This window comes from Symphalangus syndactylus, chromosome 8, assembly GCF_028878055.3.
Source record: "Symphalangus syndactylus isolate Jambi chromosome 8, NHGRI_mSymSyn1-v2.1_pri, whole genome shotgun sequence".
NCBI lineage: Eukaryota > Metazoa > Chordata > Mammalia > Primates > Hylobatidae > Symphalangus > Symphalangus syndactylus.
In genome coordinates, this window is record NC_072430.2 from 44,333,590 (window position 1) to 44,350,095 (window position 16,506).

At 39.8% G+C, this 16,506-nt stretch overlaps 1 protein-coding gene across 2 annotated transcripts in view; it reads left to right on the plus strand.

Moving 5' to 3' along the window:
• The window catches only part of DPF3 (double PHD fingers 3), a 282,519-nt gene that overhangs the window by 257,869 nt on the left and 8,144 nt on the right, over positions 1 to 16,506 (plus strand). For both annotated transcript variants that reach the window (XM_055288909.2, XM_063644313.1), the window contains exon 9: positions 9,865 to 9,977. In XM_055288909.2, coding sequence (XP_055144884.1) covers positions 9,865 to 9,977 — 113 coding nt within the window. The remainder of the gene's footprint in view (positions 1 to 9,864; positions 9,978 to 16,506) is intronic.

The window sequence follows — 16,506 nt, forward strand, 5'->3', positions numbered from 1 at the left end:
TTCCCTTACAGCAAGTAATTGAGAAAGCATAAGAGAGGATGCGGAAGATGAAAGTCACAGTCTTTTTATAACCTAATATTATAAGTGACATCTCATCACTTCTGCCATATTCTGCTAGTTTGAGGTGAGTCATTTAGTGCAGCCCACACTCAAGGGGGGAGAATGACACAACAGTATGGTGTCCTTCATTGATGGCCATGCCAGAGACTGCCTAGCACACCTACCAAACTGAGCTCCTCAAGGCAGGAGTCATGCCTCATTCCTCTTTGAAACTTCAGCACCATGTACAGTTCCTAGCAGTGAACAGGTGCTCAGTGAATTTTGCCAAATTAAATGGAATTATTTTTCTATAAGAATCTGATCACAATTGAGTAGATTGCAAAGTCCACAAGAACGCTCAAAATTAGACTAAAATGATTTAAAAATGGCGCAGTGGCTCATGCCTGTAATCTCAGCACTTTGGGAGGCCGAGGCAGGCAGATCACGAGGTTAGGAGATCGGGACCATCCTGGCTAACACGGCGAAACCCCGTCTCTACTAAAAAACACAAAAAATTAGCTGGGTGTGTTGGCAGGCGCCTGTAGTCCCAGCTACTCAGGAGGCTGAGGCAGGAGAATAGCGTCAACCCAGGAGGTGGAGCTTGCAGTGAGCCAAGATTGCACCACTGCACTCCAGCCTGGGCTACAGAGCGAGACTCCGTCTCAAAAAAAAAAAAAAATGTAAAACAAAGTGTCTAAGTGTCATGAGTATACTGTCAGTCCTCTACTTCTACGTACTTCTATGATTGCTTCCCAGGCTCACATAGAAAAGGGTAGGAAAGCAGGAAAGTATATTTTTTCCTTTTGACTTAGCACAACTCTGTGGAATATTTTTTGGAAGAAAAAATTAGAATGCTACTTCAAAGGTCCTCAAGCAACTCAAGAACTGAGACCACTCATGAATTCATCTTCTAATTCATGGATGATCAGCAGTTGGAGGATCATGGGCAATCAAGTGTTGACTAATCACTGCTGTTTTCCACCAGCTATCCATCAATTACAGACATGATGAAATTCTCCTGGATGTACTCAGGACAGTAGGAAGTACAGGGATTACAGGGTCTCCAATCTAAGCAATGGTTTCTTTTTCAGGCTCATTTTCCTAAAGAAAACACAGAGCCTTTAGCCAGGTCACATGGTTGGATGCTCCTGAGGTCCAGAGAGGCCTGGAATGCACAGCAAATGTCAGGGCTTTGCATCTAAAATTGATGTCAGGCTCTGGACAATGATTCAGCCTGGCCTTCACACACTGTTGTGGGGGCAAGAATCACTCTGGGCAGCTGATTGCCTGCAATCTACAATTCCAGAGGAGCATTTAAAAGGAAAGTCATCCAGAGTTGCTCATGATGACCCTCTTCTCTTAGTCACTTCCTGCCTGGCAATATCTACAGCTGTCACACAGCAGCTCAACCTAGCTCATCCCAGATCTAATATTCCTCATCGATGGAAGCTTACCCAAGGCCACTGTCTACCTTCAGTTTATGACAGCTCATCTGTATAGGCCCAACTTATTCAATGGCGGTGGGTGGTATGGTTGATGAAAAGTCCTTTAGATTTCTAGATTTCTTTTGCTTTCTGTCTTGGCCATCTTTTGTTGTGTTGACATTGGACTCGGACTGGGCTGGTCAATATGAGAAAGTTGACATGAATTCTAGGACTTACTGGCTATTTTAATTTCTTTCTTAGTTTTTTTTTTCTTTTCTAACTTTGAGTTTTAGCTGGCAAACTTTAGAAGGCTTGTTTATCCCACCAAGCAGATGGGCAATTGGGGATCAGTAGTATCTTTAAAAATACCATTTTTGGGTGGCATAAACAAAGCCACAGCTTCATGGATAGCAGATTCCAATGCTTTAACTTAATGTATTGACAAACTAATGCCAGAGAAGTCAACTGACTTGTCCAAAGGACTCAGGTGCTGTAATATATCTCAAAGTGCAGCAGTTGTAACTTGAGGGCAGGGGTTTGGATTTTCTCACTGCTATATCCCCAGTACCTAGAAGAGTGCCTGCCATATTTACATATTCAACAAATACTGTGAAAGGAATGAATAAATGAATAAATTATTTTTGATCCTCAGCTGCAGTGACTAATTAGGGGCTTTGGGGCCGTTACTATGACTCTCAACATATTCCTAGTGCTGTGCGTTGGCCCCAAGTCGAGTCAAGTGAGTTGTATAAATCCAGGTCAAGGCTTCCCTATCCCATTATTTCACTTTAAGAAGACCAACCATGACGCATGCCCTCAGGCTTATAGACTGGTGTAGATCCACTACCTTGGACCACACTGGACCACGAAAACTTAGGGAATTTCTAGGACAATTTAAGAATGGCGCCATGAGTCCTTGGCTGTTTAGCCTATTAAAAGTGCCCATAATACTCTTGAATGAATGTGCTTTGTATGGTTATTTATAAGAATGACTGGTGCAATAGCCCCTGGGGCTTGCATCCCATGTGTTTCCTGGGTGCCACAGACCTTGACAGCTGGAGGAGAGGATAAACAAACCTCTAAGAGGAGTGGAGCTGGATGCACAGGAAGGTGTTTTGCCCAAGAAAGGGCAGCCACAGCACACACTATCATTTATTTTTAATGCATTTTTGTTTGTTTGGTATTTGTCCTTTCCATTCTCTTTCTCTTCTTTGTCCTCTTTGAAGTGCAATAAAAATGGTGAGAGAAAAAGGGAGTCATTCAGATGCCTCTGGAGTGCCATTGTGATCATCGATTTGCAGGTGTCTTCAGCATTAGAAGGAACATCTGGGGGCAGATAGAGGTGAATCTGCAGACCTTTGCAGGAGGTTTACAAAGCAGGGCTTGAGAAATAATTATGTGAAGCAGCAATGCTCAGTTATCATACTTGCCATAGTATATACATAAAGGAGTTGAACTCTTGATTGCTCAGAATTTGTCCATCCCTTTCCCCTTTACAGATTCAATATAATGACTGAGCCTCCTTCCCTCCACCTGCCAAGCTGGGTCTCAAAATGGAGGAGCATGAAGACAGGGGGAGGGAATGGGGCAGAGAGAGAGACAGAAGAGGGAGAGAAGAGAAAGAGAGAAGAGAGAGAGAATGAAAATGAATGGATTTGATTGAATGAGATGGCTTCCCAAAGAGAACTAGTAATAATTTTTCTTCTCAAATTACCCTTTAGCATGATGATTCAGATATGACTATACTTTGCATAAATGCTTTAGCTAAAACTTCGTAGATACATTTGCAATTTGTAAATACCAGGAATTTTATATGTATATGAGATTATAGAGAACTATTCAAAATTTGAGCCAAATTATTTTCTAATGAATGTCCGTGGAGACTTGTTTTTGGTGCTATTTTGGGTTGGAATTGATTGTGTGTATTTCATGTAATACAATTTCTATAAGCCAGGCATAAGAATAAGGCATAAGAATAAGGAGCACAATTTGAGTTTTGCATTTACTTGCCTGAGAACCATGGATATTTAAGTTCTCTTTGCCTGAGAAATTAGCTTTGAAGAGATCAACATTGATAAATAAGGCAATAAAGTATAATTAGATGTTTATAATTTCACAATGAATAAATAATAGACCATGCTGATTCCAAAGTTATTTGTATTTATTTTATTTATGTTTTCAACGCATACCTAGGAAGACAATTTTTTTTCCTGGAGCCCTAATTCAATCAGTGATGTGGCTTAGCCTAGTCCAAATTAAATACTGGTGATAATAAAATAAAAACTCTTTTAATAAGGATCATAATGTAAGAGACACATGTCATAGCAGTTCGTGTATTTCTTTTGCCCAGGGTTTGTTGAAAATGAACTGTGTTTCTCTCAATGTACTGAATATCTATAGAGGAGGTTGACTAGCAAGTGACTTAGGTTAGCTTTTAAGTTGCAATCATAATGTGAGCTTAATCCACAAGGTATATTTAGATATTTTCTCCCCTAAAAGGCTGGAAATACCCTTGTGTTGGGGCAGTTGTGTATTAGCATGCATAGGAATTGGGAGCTGTGAATATGAAACTAACACTAGTTTTGCCTGGATATTTATCTGTGTGCCTTCTCACTCAAATACCACAAAATCCCATTTGCTGTCCCTTGAACATTTTCAGCATCTGTGCACATGTTTCTATAAAGACATGAGATATGTCCTTCCAGTGCCAAGGCTGCTGTCACTGCTCTCAGATGCCTGCCTTTCCTTTTTTACTGAGCTCAGTAAGCTGTAGTGTCAGAAACACCGGGTACTCCCAGCCTCGTGGATTATCATCTGTCTGAGAAGTTTCCCATACCCCATTGGTTTCTCTTTGCCTCCATCTGCTGAAATAGCACCCTGAAGCCAAATGTTGATCTCCCAAAAGCCCACTCCAGCAGTTAGATCTCCCATACATAGTGGCCATGGGTGACATACCCAGTGTCAACCTCTAGGGAGGATTGAGGTCAGTTCTGGAAGGGTTAGGGCTGAATCAGGAATGGCTCTTCACACCAAGTTCACCACTGACCCAGCTAAACAAGCTAGCAGGAGATTTACTGAATGCTCCTGATAGAATACATTTAGAGGAGCTCCCAGGAAGGACTTGGCTTTTAATGATCCGGCTGGGCTGAATCATGCACACTGCACCATTTTCTAAATTCATTTTGGTAATTGGAATCTTATAAATGCTCTGTTGAATCATGGCACCCAGTGGGGCCTAGGAAGGGTTGTCTTCCCACCACTACAGTGGGCTATTTAAATAGCAATAGGGGTATTTCTTGCTGTAAAGAAAACTGGGGCTATGAAAAATCTGGATTTCCAAGCAAGTATTAGGTCGGTGCAAAAGTAATTGCAATACTTGTACTGCAATTACTTTTGCACCAGCCTAATACCCTAGAGAATGAGGGTTAACTTTGCAAAAGAGATTAAGATAGGGATCCTCAAACATCGAGTGACCATAAGTATTATAAATTACCTTATAGCCATGTGCCTCTTTTTTTCTTTTCACCTTTGAATGGGAAAGACTGTATTTGTTATTCTCTTTCTTTCAAGGCGTTTAGGAATTAGTTCTGGGCAAAAGTAAGATCAGTGAACCTTAGAAACGAGCTGCTATTACTTTCCTTAGACACTTCCTTTTGTCTAATGGTGTGTATTATTGAAGTAATTTTTGTGGCAGGTAAGAAGTCTCATTCTTGCAGTTTTATCTGGCAAATGATTTCTGCAGTTTTTGGAGAAAGGCACAGGAGCGAATCTGTTATGGTGGTCCAGACAGGAGGATTTGGTTCTGGGCACAGTTTTTGCACCTGCTGATGACTCAACTTTTCGTGTCTCACCCTCCCTGGCTGAGAAGTTACAATAGTATTTCCCTCCCCTACTTTCCTCTTGCGCTTCAGTGATGTCCTGAGTGTGGAGGAGAAGGAGTTCCTGCAGCCACTGCTGAGGCCCATCTTAGTCCTGCATTTTATCGGGGGCTTGAGGCTGTGTGAGCTTAGCTCCCTTCCTTCGGGTTTGAAGATCTTCGGGAGGCTGATGACTTTCTCAAGATGGGAACACAGAGAAAGCCATGAGATTGTTTCAGAAACTTCCAACAGGCATTTCCAAAACCCACTTGCTACATTGTCCATTGTCCAAAGCTATCCCAGAAAATGTCTTCATAGCTCAGTACAGGAGTCTTAGAGAACTTAGACACAGAGCTGGCTCTCGATAAATATTGGTGGAGTGTTGCTAAATGCATGCAGCACATGCCACCCCCAGCCCCTCCTCACAGAGACAGCTCAGATGCACAGTTGGCTGCTGAGTTCTGTCATGCTCTGGAATGTGCTGACTTTCCTTCCTTGGGAAGATGCCATGACTGAAGGGTGTTATTATTAGTAGGGTAGCTTTTGCCCTGATCTGTCAACATTCCCTCACTCGGGGTCTTTATTGAGCAAGGACAAACTAGAGAACCTGTGGCAGTAAACACAGTTGACCACCTTCTCCTTCTTGAAACCTCTTCTTTTGGTTACTGTGACCCCATACTCACCCGATTTGCTTCTTACCTCTTGCCATGCTTCTCTCTTTCCTTTGCTGGTTCTTTCTTTTGATCTTGGAGGACTTGAGCTCCTCCAAGCTCAGTCCTAGACCCTTTTCTCTATTCTCCTTTCTTCTCTCCTCTTCCTTTCTTCCCCTAGATACTTCCTCATTCCCTTTTCCCTAGATAATTTCATTAATTATCATGGTTTCACTTATCACCTATTTAGCAAAAACTCGTGAATTTTGACCCATACATTCAACTATCCACTCAACATTTCCACCAGAAGTCTCAATTTCAGCATGCTCAACACAGAAGGAATCCTCTTCCTCTATGTGGTCCCTGCAATCCTTCTACAGTCTTTCTCATCTAAGTTTCACTGTAATCTACAATCTATCTAGTTTCTTGGGCCAGGAACTTGGGAATATTTTTCATCACTTTCCCATATTCCCAACATTCAAACAATAGTCAAGTCCTGTCAAGTATTTCTTTAACATTTCTCAAATTTCCACCTTAGTTGAATCATTCTTGTATCTCTCCTGGTAGCTGCATTAGCCTCCTAACTAGTTTCCTGGCAACAATTCTTACATTCCTGTACCCTCCCACCCCTCAACAATTCTTTCCTTAGAGAACAACCCCTTTATCCTCCCTTCCCCTCCCCTTCCCCTCCCCTTCCCCTCCCCTTCCCCTCCCCTTCCCCTCTCCTTCTCCTCCCCTCCCCTCCCCTTCCCCTCCCCTTCTCCCCTCCATTTCCCCTCTCCTTCACATCCCCTTCCCCTCTCCTCCCCTTCCCTTCCCTCCCTCCTTCCCTCCTTCCCTTCTTTCCCTTCCTTCCCTTCCTTCCCTTCCATCCCTTCCCTTCTCCTTCCCTTCTCCTTCTTTCCTTCCTTCCTTCCTTCCTTCCTTCCTTCCTTCCTTCCTTCCTTCCTTCCTTCCTTCCTTTCTTCCCTCCCTCCCTCCTTCCCTCCCTTCCTCCCTCCTTCTTTTCTTCCTTCCTTTCTTCCTTCCCTCCTTCCTCTCTCTCTCCTTTTTCTTACCTGCCTTCCACCTTCCTTTCTTTTTGATGATTTATTTTTTATTTGTTTTCCTTATTTAAAAATATATTTTCACCTATTTATTTTGACATAATTATAGCTTCATAGGAAGTTACAAAATATATTACAGAAAGGTCCTTGAGCTCTTCACTCAGTTTTCTCCAGGGGCAACATCTTATGTAATTATAGCACAATATCAAAACCAGGCAATTGACATTAATGCAATCATAGACTTTATTCAGATGTGACTGGTTTTACATGTACACATACACATGTGTATATGTATGTATAGTTCTATGCAATCTTATCACATATGTAACCACCACCACAATCAAGATACAGAACCACTTCATCCCAATAGCCCTCACGCTAAAGAATGCTCCTTTAAAAACAAAATGTGATCCACTTACTGCCTTGCTTAACAGCTTTAATGACTTAAAAGCCCCAGATTCTTAAATAAGGGCTGCAAATGCCTGTAATCTGCCGCCAACTACCTCTGCGGCCACCTCTTACCCCTTTCCTTTTGCTCACCAAGCCTCTGCTCACTGGCCTTTCTCTTCCTTGTAATTTGCTAAGCTGCTTCACTGCTCAAAGCCTCCACCCATGCTGTTCCCCTTACTTGGAATCCTCCTCTTCCCACCTAGCTAACTTCTCACTGACACATATCAACTTAAAGATCTTTCTCAGGGAAGGTTTCCCTGACATCTCAGTCTAGGTTAGGTTCTTCTATTGTTTGTTTTTACGGCCAATTATGCTTTTCCTTCATGGCACTAATTATACAATTGTAGTTGATAGGTACGTATGTAGCTGTTAATCTGAGGCCTCTTTCGCTAGGCTGGAAGGGCTCGAGGTGTCTCGTTCATCCCCACTGTGTCTTTTCTGTCTGGCACAATGGCTGGCCTTGTAAGTGCTCAGTAAATACTTGGTAAGTTAATGAATAGTTATCCTAAGCTGGCTGGGTGTGGCTGGGGTGTGGCATGGAACTGGCCAAAGTCAACATGTCTATATGAGCATCAGCTCCATGACCTCATGTTCATGCTGTCAGTGGTGCCCTGTCAGAGAAACTGGGCATCTGTGGTCATAACACATGGAGTCCCAAACAGATATTTCCTGCCCTGTACCCATCCCAGTGTTCTCTGTGAGAGATTGGAATAGGGAGTAACTCTGGCTAGTGTTCTTCTTAGACAAATCTTTGAGATGCTTTCAAGAATATCAGCTGGCTGTTCACCCAGGCTTTTAATGTAATGCTTCTTTCTCTTTGGGGCCACTGTCATGATATCACCTTGAGAGTGTTATTAGTTCAGAGCTGTGGGAGTCTCTAAGTTGGATGGTACCTGAGAAGTCCTTGAAAACGTTTAGATCAGGCCTCTCCTTGCTGCTTCTGCCTGTATTCACTAAGTGTTCCCTCCCCACCACCAACAAGTCATTTCCACACCCCTTGCACTCTCCGAGATAACTCAGCATAGTTTCTATTTGTGGAGCTCAAAATGTGAAGGATCCTGATGTTGGCTGAATAGACAGTATTTCTTCCAAATGGCCATGATGTGAACAGCTCTCTGAAGATTTGAAAGGGAGGAAATGGGGGCTCCTGCTAAGATGTGGCTTTGCCAAGGGGCAGTGGTGCCATGGGGGATCCTGTCTGTGGAGGATACAAGGTTGGCAGCGCTAACCATGACTGGTGTCCCCTGTCTCTAGCATCCTTCTTTAAAGCATATAATCCTTCAAATGAAAGAGGCAACACAAGGCACCATATAATGGGTTTTGGAGAATTGGAAGCTCTGGAGAACGGTGGGTGCTTGGCACTGAGCAAAGCTGTCAATACTTTTTGTGACAGAGTCAGTAATTGGCTTTGCCCTGGGTGCTCCGGGCAGATTCTGATCTGGTTCACAGTACTGGGAGACCTGGGAATGTCATCCAAGTTTTACTTCCATGCCAAATAGAAGGCCAAGGGTCTTTGCATTCTACAGTTCATGGCCGTCCTCTCCCTGCAAGCATCTCTCTTTTAGGTGACCTAGGTCTGAGGACAGAGTCCAGTTCCGCAGGCCAAGTCTTGGACGTGGCCCACTGGGGCTGTGCTCGAAGGTCACAGCTTAATGTCCCTTCTCTCATCTTGTGATTGGGTTGGCTCCCATGAAACTTGGGATGGAGCAAAGAGTTAGAAGTGGTGACCAGTCCTTTTAGGATAGACCTGGCCATTTGCTCTGATGCTCCATTTCTTTGCTGTCCCTGCCAGGCCACTTCCTTCTGTAGTCCCTGGTAATGTTCAGGGTATGGACTTTTGCTAGTCTCATGGGTGTGGGCATGGATACTTTAGGTAACAGTGCAATGCCTCATCCTACTCCTGAGCACTGACCCTGGAAACCTCATACAATCCTTTTGATAGCCTCTCTTGCACCCTAAGGCAGTGTGAATAACTGGTTGGATCAGAAGGCCCAGCTCCAAATAGTTCTTACCTGTTGTGCTGCCATAGCTGATGCTGGGGCTTGGAGGGTCCCGCTGGTGTCTCTCCTAGTGCTGCCCTGGGCTGCATGCTCTGCAGTTTCCTCTTTCGTTCTCTCTGATCATTGTTTTCCGTCTTCATCAACTGGTTACACCTACTGGGGAACATGGTCTTAGTGCAAGCAGAATTGGATCTGCTTATATCTCTGTTTTGCCCTTGATCTGAATAACGGGGTGGTGAAGAATGTGGGTAGGGCCCTGTCTGGGACCCATTTTTTTCCCTACGCCATGCTACCCTGCCCTGCCTGCACACTGGGCATCAATGTGTTTCCAGTTAGTGGTGCTGAGGAGCGGCAGTTCAGACTTTGGCCCTAACTCTGCTGTTTCTGGCTTCCTCCAGGTCACCCAACCTGCCTGCAGTTTACCCTGAACATGACTGAGGCTGTCAAGACCTACAAGTGGCAGTGCATAGAGTGCAAATCCTGTATCCTCTGTGGGACCTCAGAGAATGATGTGAGTTTGGGGCTTTCCCTGTGGGAGGGAGAAATCCACAGAGCTGGGGTCCTTTGAGGGGTGAAGAGGAAGGAAGGACTCTTGTCACTAGGCCCCTGGGGCCTGTTACCCTGGCACTTGGGAGCAACCTGGCCATTAGCCCTTGAGGGCTCAGAGACTGACAGTGGTGAACACTGCTTATGGCAGGGATGTATTTGACTGTTTCCACCACATTCCACAGTATATGATCTCATTTGGTCTAAATGTTAAATATAACAAGTGCAAAATTTTCAAGAACATTTTTTATTATGGGCAATTTCAAACATATACAAAGGCAGAGAGAATAATAGAATTGATGTACGCCATCACCAGCTTCGACAAAGATCAGTACACGTCCAACCTTGTTTCATAAATACCATGACCTCCCTCTCCATAGTCTCGATCATAATATCATTTTTACCTGTAACTATTTCATATGTATCTCAAAAGGATAAGGACTTACTTTTATACCTAAATAACCAAAATATTAACATAGCTAAAAAATCAATAATTCCTTAGCATAATCAAACATCCAGTCAACAGTTCTATTTCCTCAGTTGTCTCATAAATGTTTCTATTACAGCCTGTTTATTTGAATTGGGATTCAAATAAGGCCCATACATTGCAATTAGTTGATATGTCTTTGAAGTTTATTTAAATATCTGTAGGTGCATATAAACATATATATAGCTTCTTTAAATAACACATAGACTTTTCCCTCCATCTTAGTCTCTTTCTTCCTCCCTTAAGTTCTTTGTTGAAGAAATCAGATCATTTCTTCAAGTTCTCATGACTGTATTTGACTGAGTATATCTCTGTGCTGTTTGACATTTTCTTCTGTCTCTTGAATTTCTTGTCAATTGTTAGGGCTAGAGGCTTGATTCAGATTGTCTCTCTGTCTCTCTTTCTGTATCTGTTTTTATCTCTCTCTGTCCTCTCACCAGCTCTGCCTCCATCTCTCTCTCTCTCTCTTTTGGCAAGACTACTTCATAGATGGTGGTGTATACTTTCATCAGGAGGTATTTAATGCCTGATGTTTCTCTTTTTGTAAAGATAGCATCTATTGATGACCTTTGACTAGATTGACTATTCTGTTAGGGGTTGCAAAATAGTGATATTCTTATTGGATAATTTCTTTTTTGTTTATTGCTGGAGTAATTCCAGGAAGAGAAACTTGCCCAATCTTTCATTTGGTTACCTTCAGGTGTAGATCATATAGAAATGGCAGGAAAAAAATGCTTGATTCTTTCCCTTTGTCAATTTTAAAAAAACAGTGTGGTTAAAATATCTATTTATGATAAAAACATTAAAAAATAGTAATTGTGGGATATCTTCTTAACATGATAAAGTATTTGTACCTTAGAACTAAAGCCAGTATCTTATTTAATGAGGAAAACACTAGGCACAATTCCACTAAGATTAGGAACCAGGGGAGGATGCTCACTATCTCTATAACTATGATTTGACAGTATTCTAGAGACATTAGCTAATGCAATTAGACAGGAGAATTTAATTAGAGATGTAAGAATGGATAACAAAGTAATAAAACTCTATTTTTATATTATATGATAGTATATCTGGAAAACCTTAGAGAATCAATGATAAGGTAACTCAAACATAAAAGGTAACAGATTATAAAACTAACACACAATAATTAACAGCCTTTGCATATACAAACGATAACCAGTTAGAGAACATAATTCCATTTATAATAGCAACAGAGAAGAAATACTTAGGGATATATTTAACAACAAATGTGCAAAACCTATATAAAAAAAACTTTTAAACACTTTTGAAAAGACACAAAGAACAAATGGAAAGGCATCCTATGATCTTGGATAGAATGACTTAACATTACAAAGATGTTCGTTTTCCTGAGTTAATTTATAAATTTATCTCAAGTCCAATAAAAATATCAATGAACTTTTTTATGGAGTTAGACAAATCGATACTTAAGTTCATATGAAGAAACAAACATGCAAAAATAGCCAAGAAAATACTGATAAACAAACTGTGATGGAAACTAGCCCTACCAGATATTAAAACATACTGTAAAGCCTCTGTAGATAAAACAGTGTGGTATTGATGCATGAGGAGACAAATAGACCAGTTGGGATAGAATAGAAAGCCAATAAATAGATCCAACTACATATGGAAATACAGTAAAGGGTAAAGGTCACATCTAAAATTACTGGGTCAGAGACAGACTTTTAAATGAATGGTGCTGGGACAATGGGGTAGCCATTTGAGAAAAGACAAAATTAGATTTATATCTTACACCATACATAAAAACAATCACCAAATACATTGGGGATCTAAATGTACAAAGTAAAACCACACTAGTACTAGAAGAAAGCACAAGTAAATCCCTCTTTAATCTAAATACAGGAAAAGGTTTTCAAACTGTGACTCAAAATCCAGAAGCAATTAAATAAAATGTTGGTACATTTGACTACATAAAAATTTCACATAGTCAAAAACATGATAAAGTCAAAAGACAACTGACAAACTGGGAGGAAATTTTGGCAGCATGTACCACAGTTTAAGGGCTAATTCCCTATATAAAAAGAAGTGTTAAAAATTGAGGACAAAGGACCAGAAACTGATAGGAAATGAGAAAAATACATGAAAGACAATCCACAAAAGATATAAAAATGACCCTTAAAGATGCAAAAAAAAAAAAAAAGTTCAAAAGCACTCAGAAACTCAAGGCTGAGATATCATTTCTTACCTATCAGATGGGCAAAAGTTGAAAAGTATGACAATATATTCTGTTGATGAAGCTATGGGAAAAATGGTGCCTTCATACATTGTTGGTGGGAATACAAATTAGTACAACCCTGTGGAGGGAAATTTGACAATACCTAACAGAGCTAATATGCACTTAACTTTTGACTAAGCATTCTCACCTATAGAAATCTACCTTGAAGAAATACCCCTGCCATGATGGAAATACATATGCATAAGGTTATTTGTAGTGGCATTGTTCATTACTACAGAATATTGGAAACAACCTAAATATCCATATATAGAAGAGTAGTTGTCGAATAAACAATGGCACAGCCATACAGTGGAGTACTATACAGCTGTAAAAAGAATAAGGCAGATGTCTATGAATTGATTTGGAGTGATTTCCAGGATATATTGTTAAGTAAAAAAAGCAAAGTAAAATAGAATATCTATAGTATGCTGACCTTATTGTAAGAAAAAAGAGACATAAGAAAACCTACATGCATTTGTTCACTTGTGTAAAAGAAATATAGGAAGAATAAACAGGATGCTAATGAGATTGGTTATCTACACGGGTCTGGGAGAATGGGATAGAGAAAAATGGGAAAATGAAAATGGGTAGTAGGGATAAGGGAGGAACAGCACTTCTTGGAGAATACTTTCTTGTATGGCTTTGACTCTTACAACCATTATAAGGTTTCACATACCTCCCAAATAGATAAATACTTAAAATCAATCAAGATGTAGGGAAAAACTAAAATGGAATAAAAACAGTAACAAATAAACCTAACTATAACATAAATAGATAATGTAACCATACTGAAGAGTGAGGAAGAAAAGAATAACCTAAGTAACTTTGGAAAACAGTATTTTGACTGTGTGTTGTAAAGCTAAGGACAGAAATAACTGTACCACAAATACTGTACTCTAGTTAACTTATTTTCATAGGTATATGAATGAGTAATTCTGAAACTACATATGCTAGATTTGAACTAATAACTGTGTATTGTGCCTAACGACAGTCTAGTTTCTCAAAGTCAGAAAAAGAATAACCAAATAAAGGGGGGAAGGCTAGATTGAAGGCATTGGTTTGGAATAATAGGTATCACTATGAACTCATGATTTTACATACAATGTATTATATACAGTTTATACATATTATATCTATATCTAGCCATGTGTGTACACACATATTAATAGAGAGAAATAAGTAGAGATGTATGCATGTGTACCTACACATACATTTATTTCCTAGCTGTGTTGGTTGGGAGGGCCTAGAAGCAATGACAACACAGAAGCAATGAAGACACATGGCATCAAGGAATTGGTTTCTAAACACCATTCTCTCATAAAAAGAACCATGGATCCTTAGAGAAATGGCTGATTCCAGGGCTGGGCTGCAAAATATGCCAGATGAGCCCGGAGTATTATGTGGTATCAGAAAGTAAGGAAGCGTTCAAAAAATAAAAGTGTATTTTCATGTGTCTAGAGGACACAGGAAGCAACTTGAAGGAACCCCTAATGCCAAAATCTAGGAAAATTTGGGCAAAAAAAAAAAAGATATTATTAGGTTATAACCTAAAGAAAAAATAAATATCTATACTAATATAAAAATTGAATAAATAAGTAAACAGAGGAGAAGGTAAGCTCTTCCTTAGAGCAGAATTCCAATGAATAAATGTAGAGGGAAAGGGGAAATAATCATTGGGCACACTTCACAGTTATGGTTATAAGTGAGAACTGTCAATTGATGCTAAAATTAGTGGGCAAAAGTATGAGAAATAGGATATTTGCATAATCTCAAATATCCTATTTCTCTTGTTGAGGGGATAATCTCCAAGTATCTCCTCAACAAGATTACTTATTAGTATATTACAAAGGAAAAAACAGTAACTTTATAGTGAAAAAACACGGCAGACACTACCTTAACTATATAATCACAGATAACATTACAAGTAATAAGACACACTGGCCTCAATTTCCCCTGATATGATGCGCCGAGAAGGGCGCAACATTACTTTAGTGGTATTCTTGTTCAAAAATGTATGCATATGTGGATCTTATCATGAGAAAAGATCCAACTGAAATTGAGTGACATTTACAAAATCACTGGCTTGGATTTTTTGCAAGTGTCAAGCTCATGAAAGACAAAGAAACTGAGGAACTGTCACAGATTGAAGGATACTAAGAAAACACAACAATTAAATGCAATGAGGGATCTTGGATTGGATCCCTGGTAAAGAGACGTAGGTTGGGGGCCGGGCGTGGTGGCTCACGCCTGTAATCCCAGCACTTTGGGAGGCTGAGGCGGGCAGATTACCTGAGGTCAGGAGTTCAAGAAGAGCCTGGCCAACATGGTAAAGCCCCGTCTCTACTAAAAATACAAAAATTAGCCAGGTGTGGTGGCACACGCCTGTAATCCCAGCTACTCAGGACGCTAGGGCAGGAGAATTACTTGAGCCCGGGAGACGGAGGCTGCAGTGAGCCGAGATGGTGCCACTGCACTCCATCTTGGGCAACAGAGTGAGACTCTGTCTCAAAAAAAAAAAAAAAAAAAAGACGTAAGTGGGAAAACTGGAGAAATTAAAGTCTGTAGATTAGTTGATTAGTTAATAGTATTACACCAATGGTAATTTTCTGATTTTTGTAATTCTGCTATAGTAATATAAGATGTTAATATTAGGGCACAGTGAGTACAATTCTCTGCATTAATTTCTGTACTTTAAGTTTAAAATTATTTCAAATAAATAAATAAAAATATAGTGTAATGTTTCTCTAGCATCTTCTGAAGGTGACTAAGGTTTTAAAAAATATGTTTATGAGCTTAAGATTTTAAACATATTTTATTTGTTGTAATCCATTATAGGTAAAATTGTCCCATCTTTGACCAGTGGTAACATATTCAGGTTGGATCCTGAGTCCTTTTGACATAATCCTAATAGTATTTGATAGCTTCCTTACTTTGTAATATGTAAATATATATATACATTTTATGCTCCAGACCTGGAATCACCTATTTCTCCCAGGACTCCTAATTCCTTTTAGTGGGCAATGGTCTTTAGAGAACATAATTTGGGTGCTAGAGGTGCTAATTTTGCTGTTAGTCATTGTTTTGGAGCACTTTCTGTGGACAGAGGTAGAAAATATTTTTTGCTTGTTTTAAAGATAAACTACACCATGAATTTATACTGATGCATCCAGTTCATACTTAGAACTTCATTGGCCTACATTTCTATTTTCTTTCAACCATGTTATAAAATCTTGCTTTTCAATAATATCAACATAATTACTCATTTGATGCACATAAAGCAGTCTCAGAATATTGATTCCAATATTTAAACCAATAATATAATTGCCGAACATTACACACACACATATATATGCAGATCTGCATTTATGTGTGACCTTAAGGTATGTCCTACTAAGGATGTATTGTCAAATTAATTGTTTTATAGTCAGATGGAATAGTTTCTCTCTGTGTGGTTATGCCACCAATTGGATACATAACCAAATTCATTTGCCTCATTTTTCTTTTTTTTTTTTTTTTTTAGGGACATATTGCTATTTAAATTTTGTTTTATGACTGTGTAAAATATTTATTGGTTCTAAAATCAAATTTATAAAGAAACATTATATTCAAAGAAATGTAGCTTCTCTATACTTACCTCTTCTACACTATTCCTTCACTCTGCATATAGGCAACCATTAAAAAAATATGATTTGTCTTTCCAGTTTGTTTAAATGTAAGCATGTGTGTGTATATATGAATCCATAAAAAATG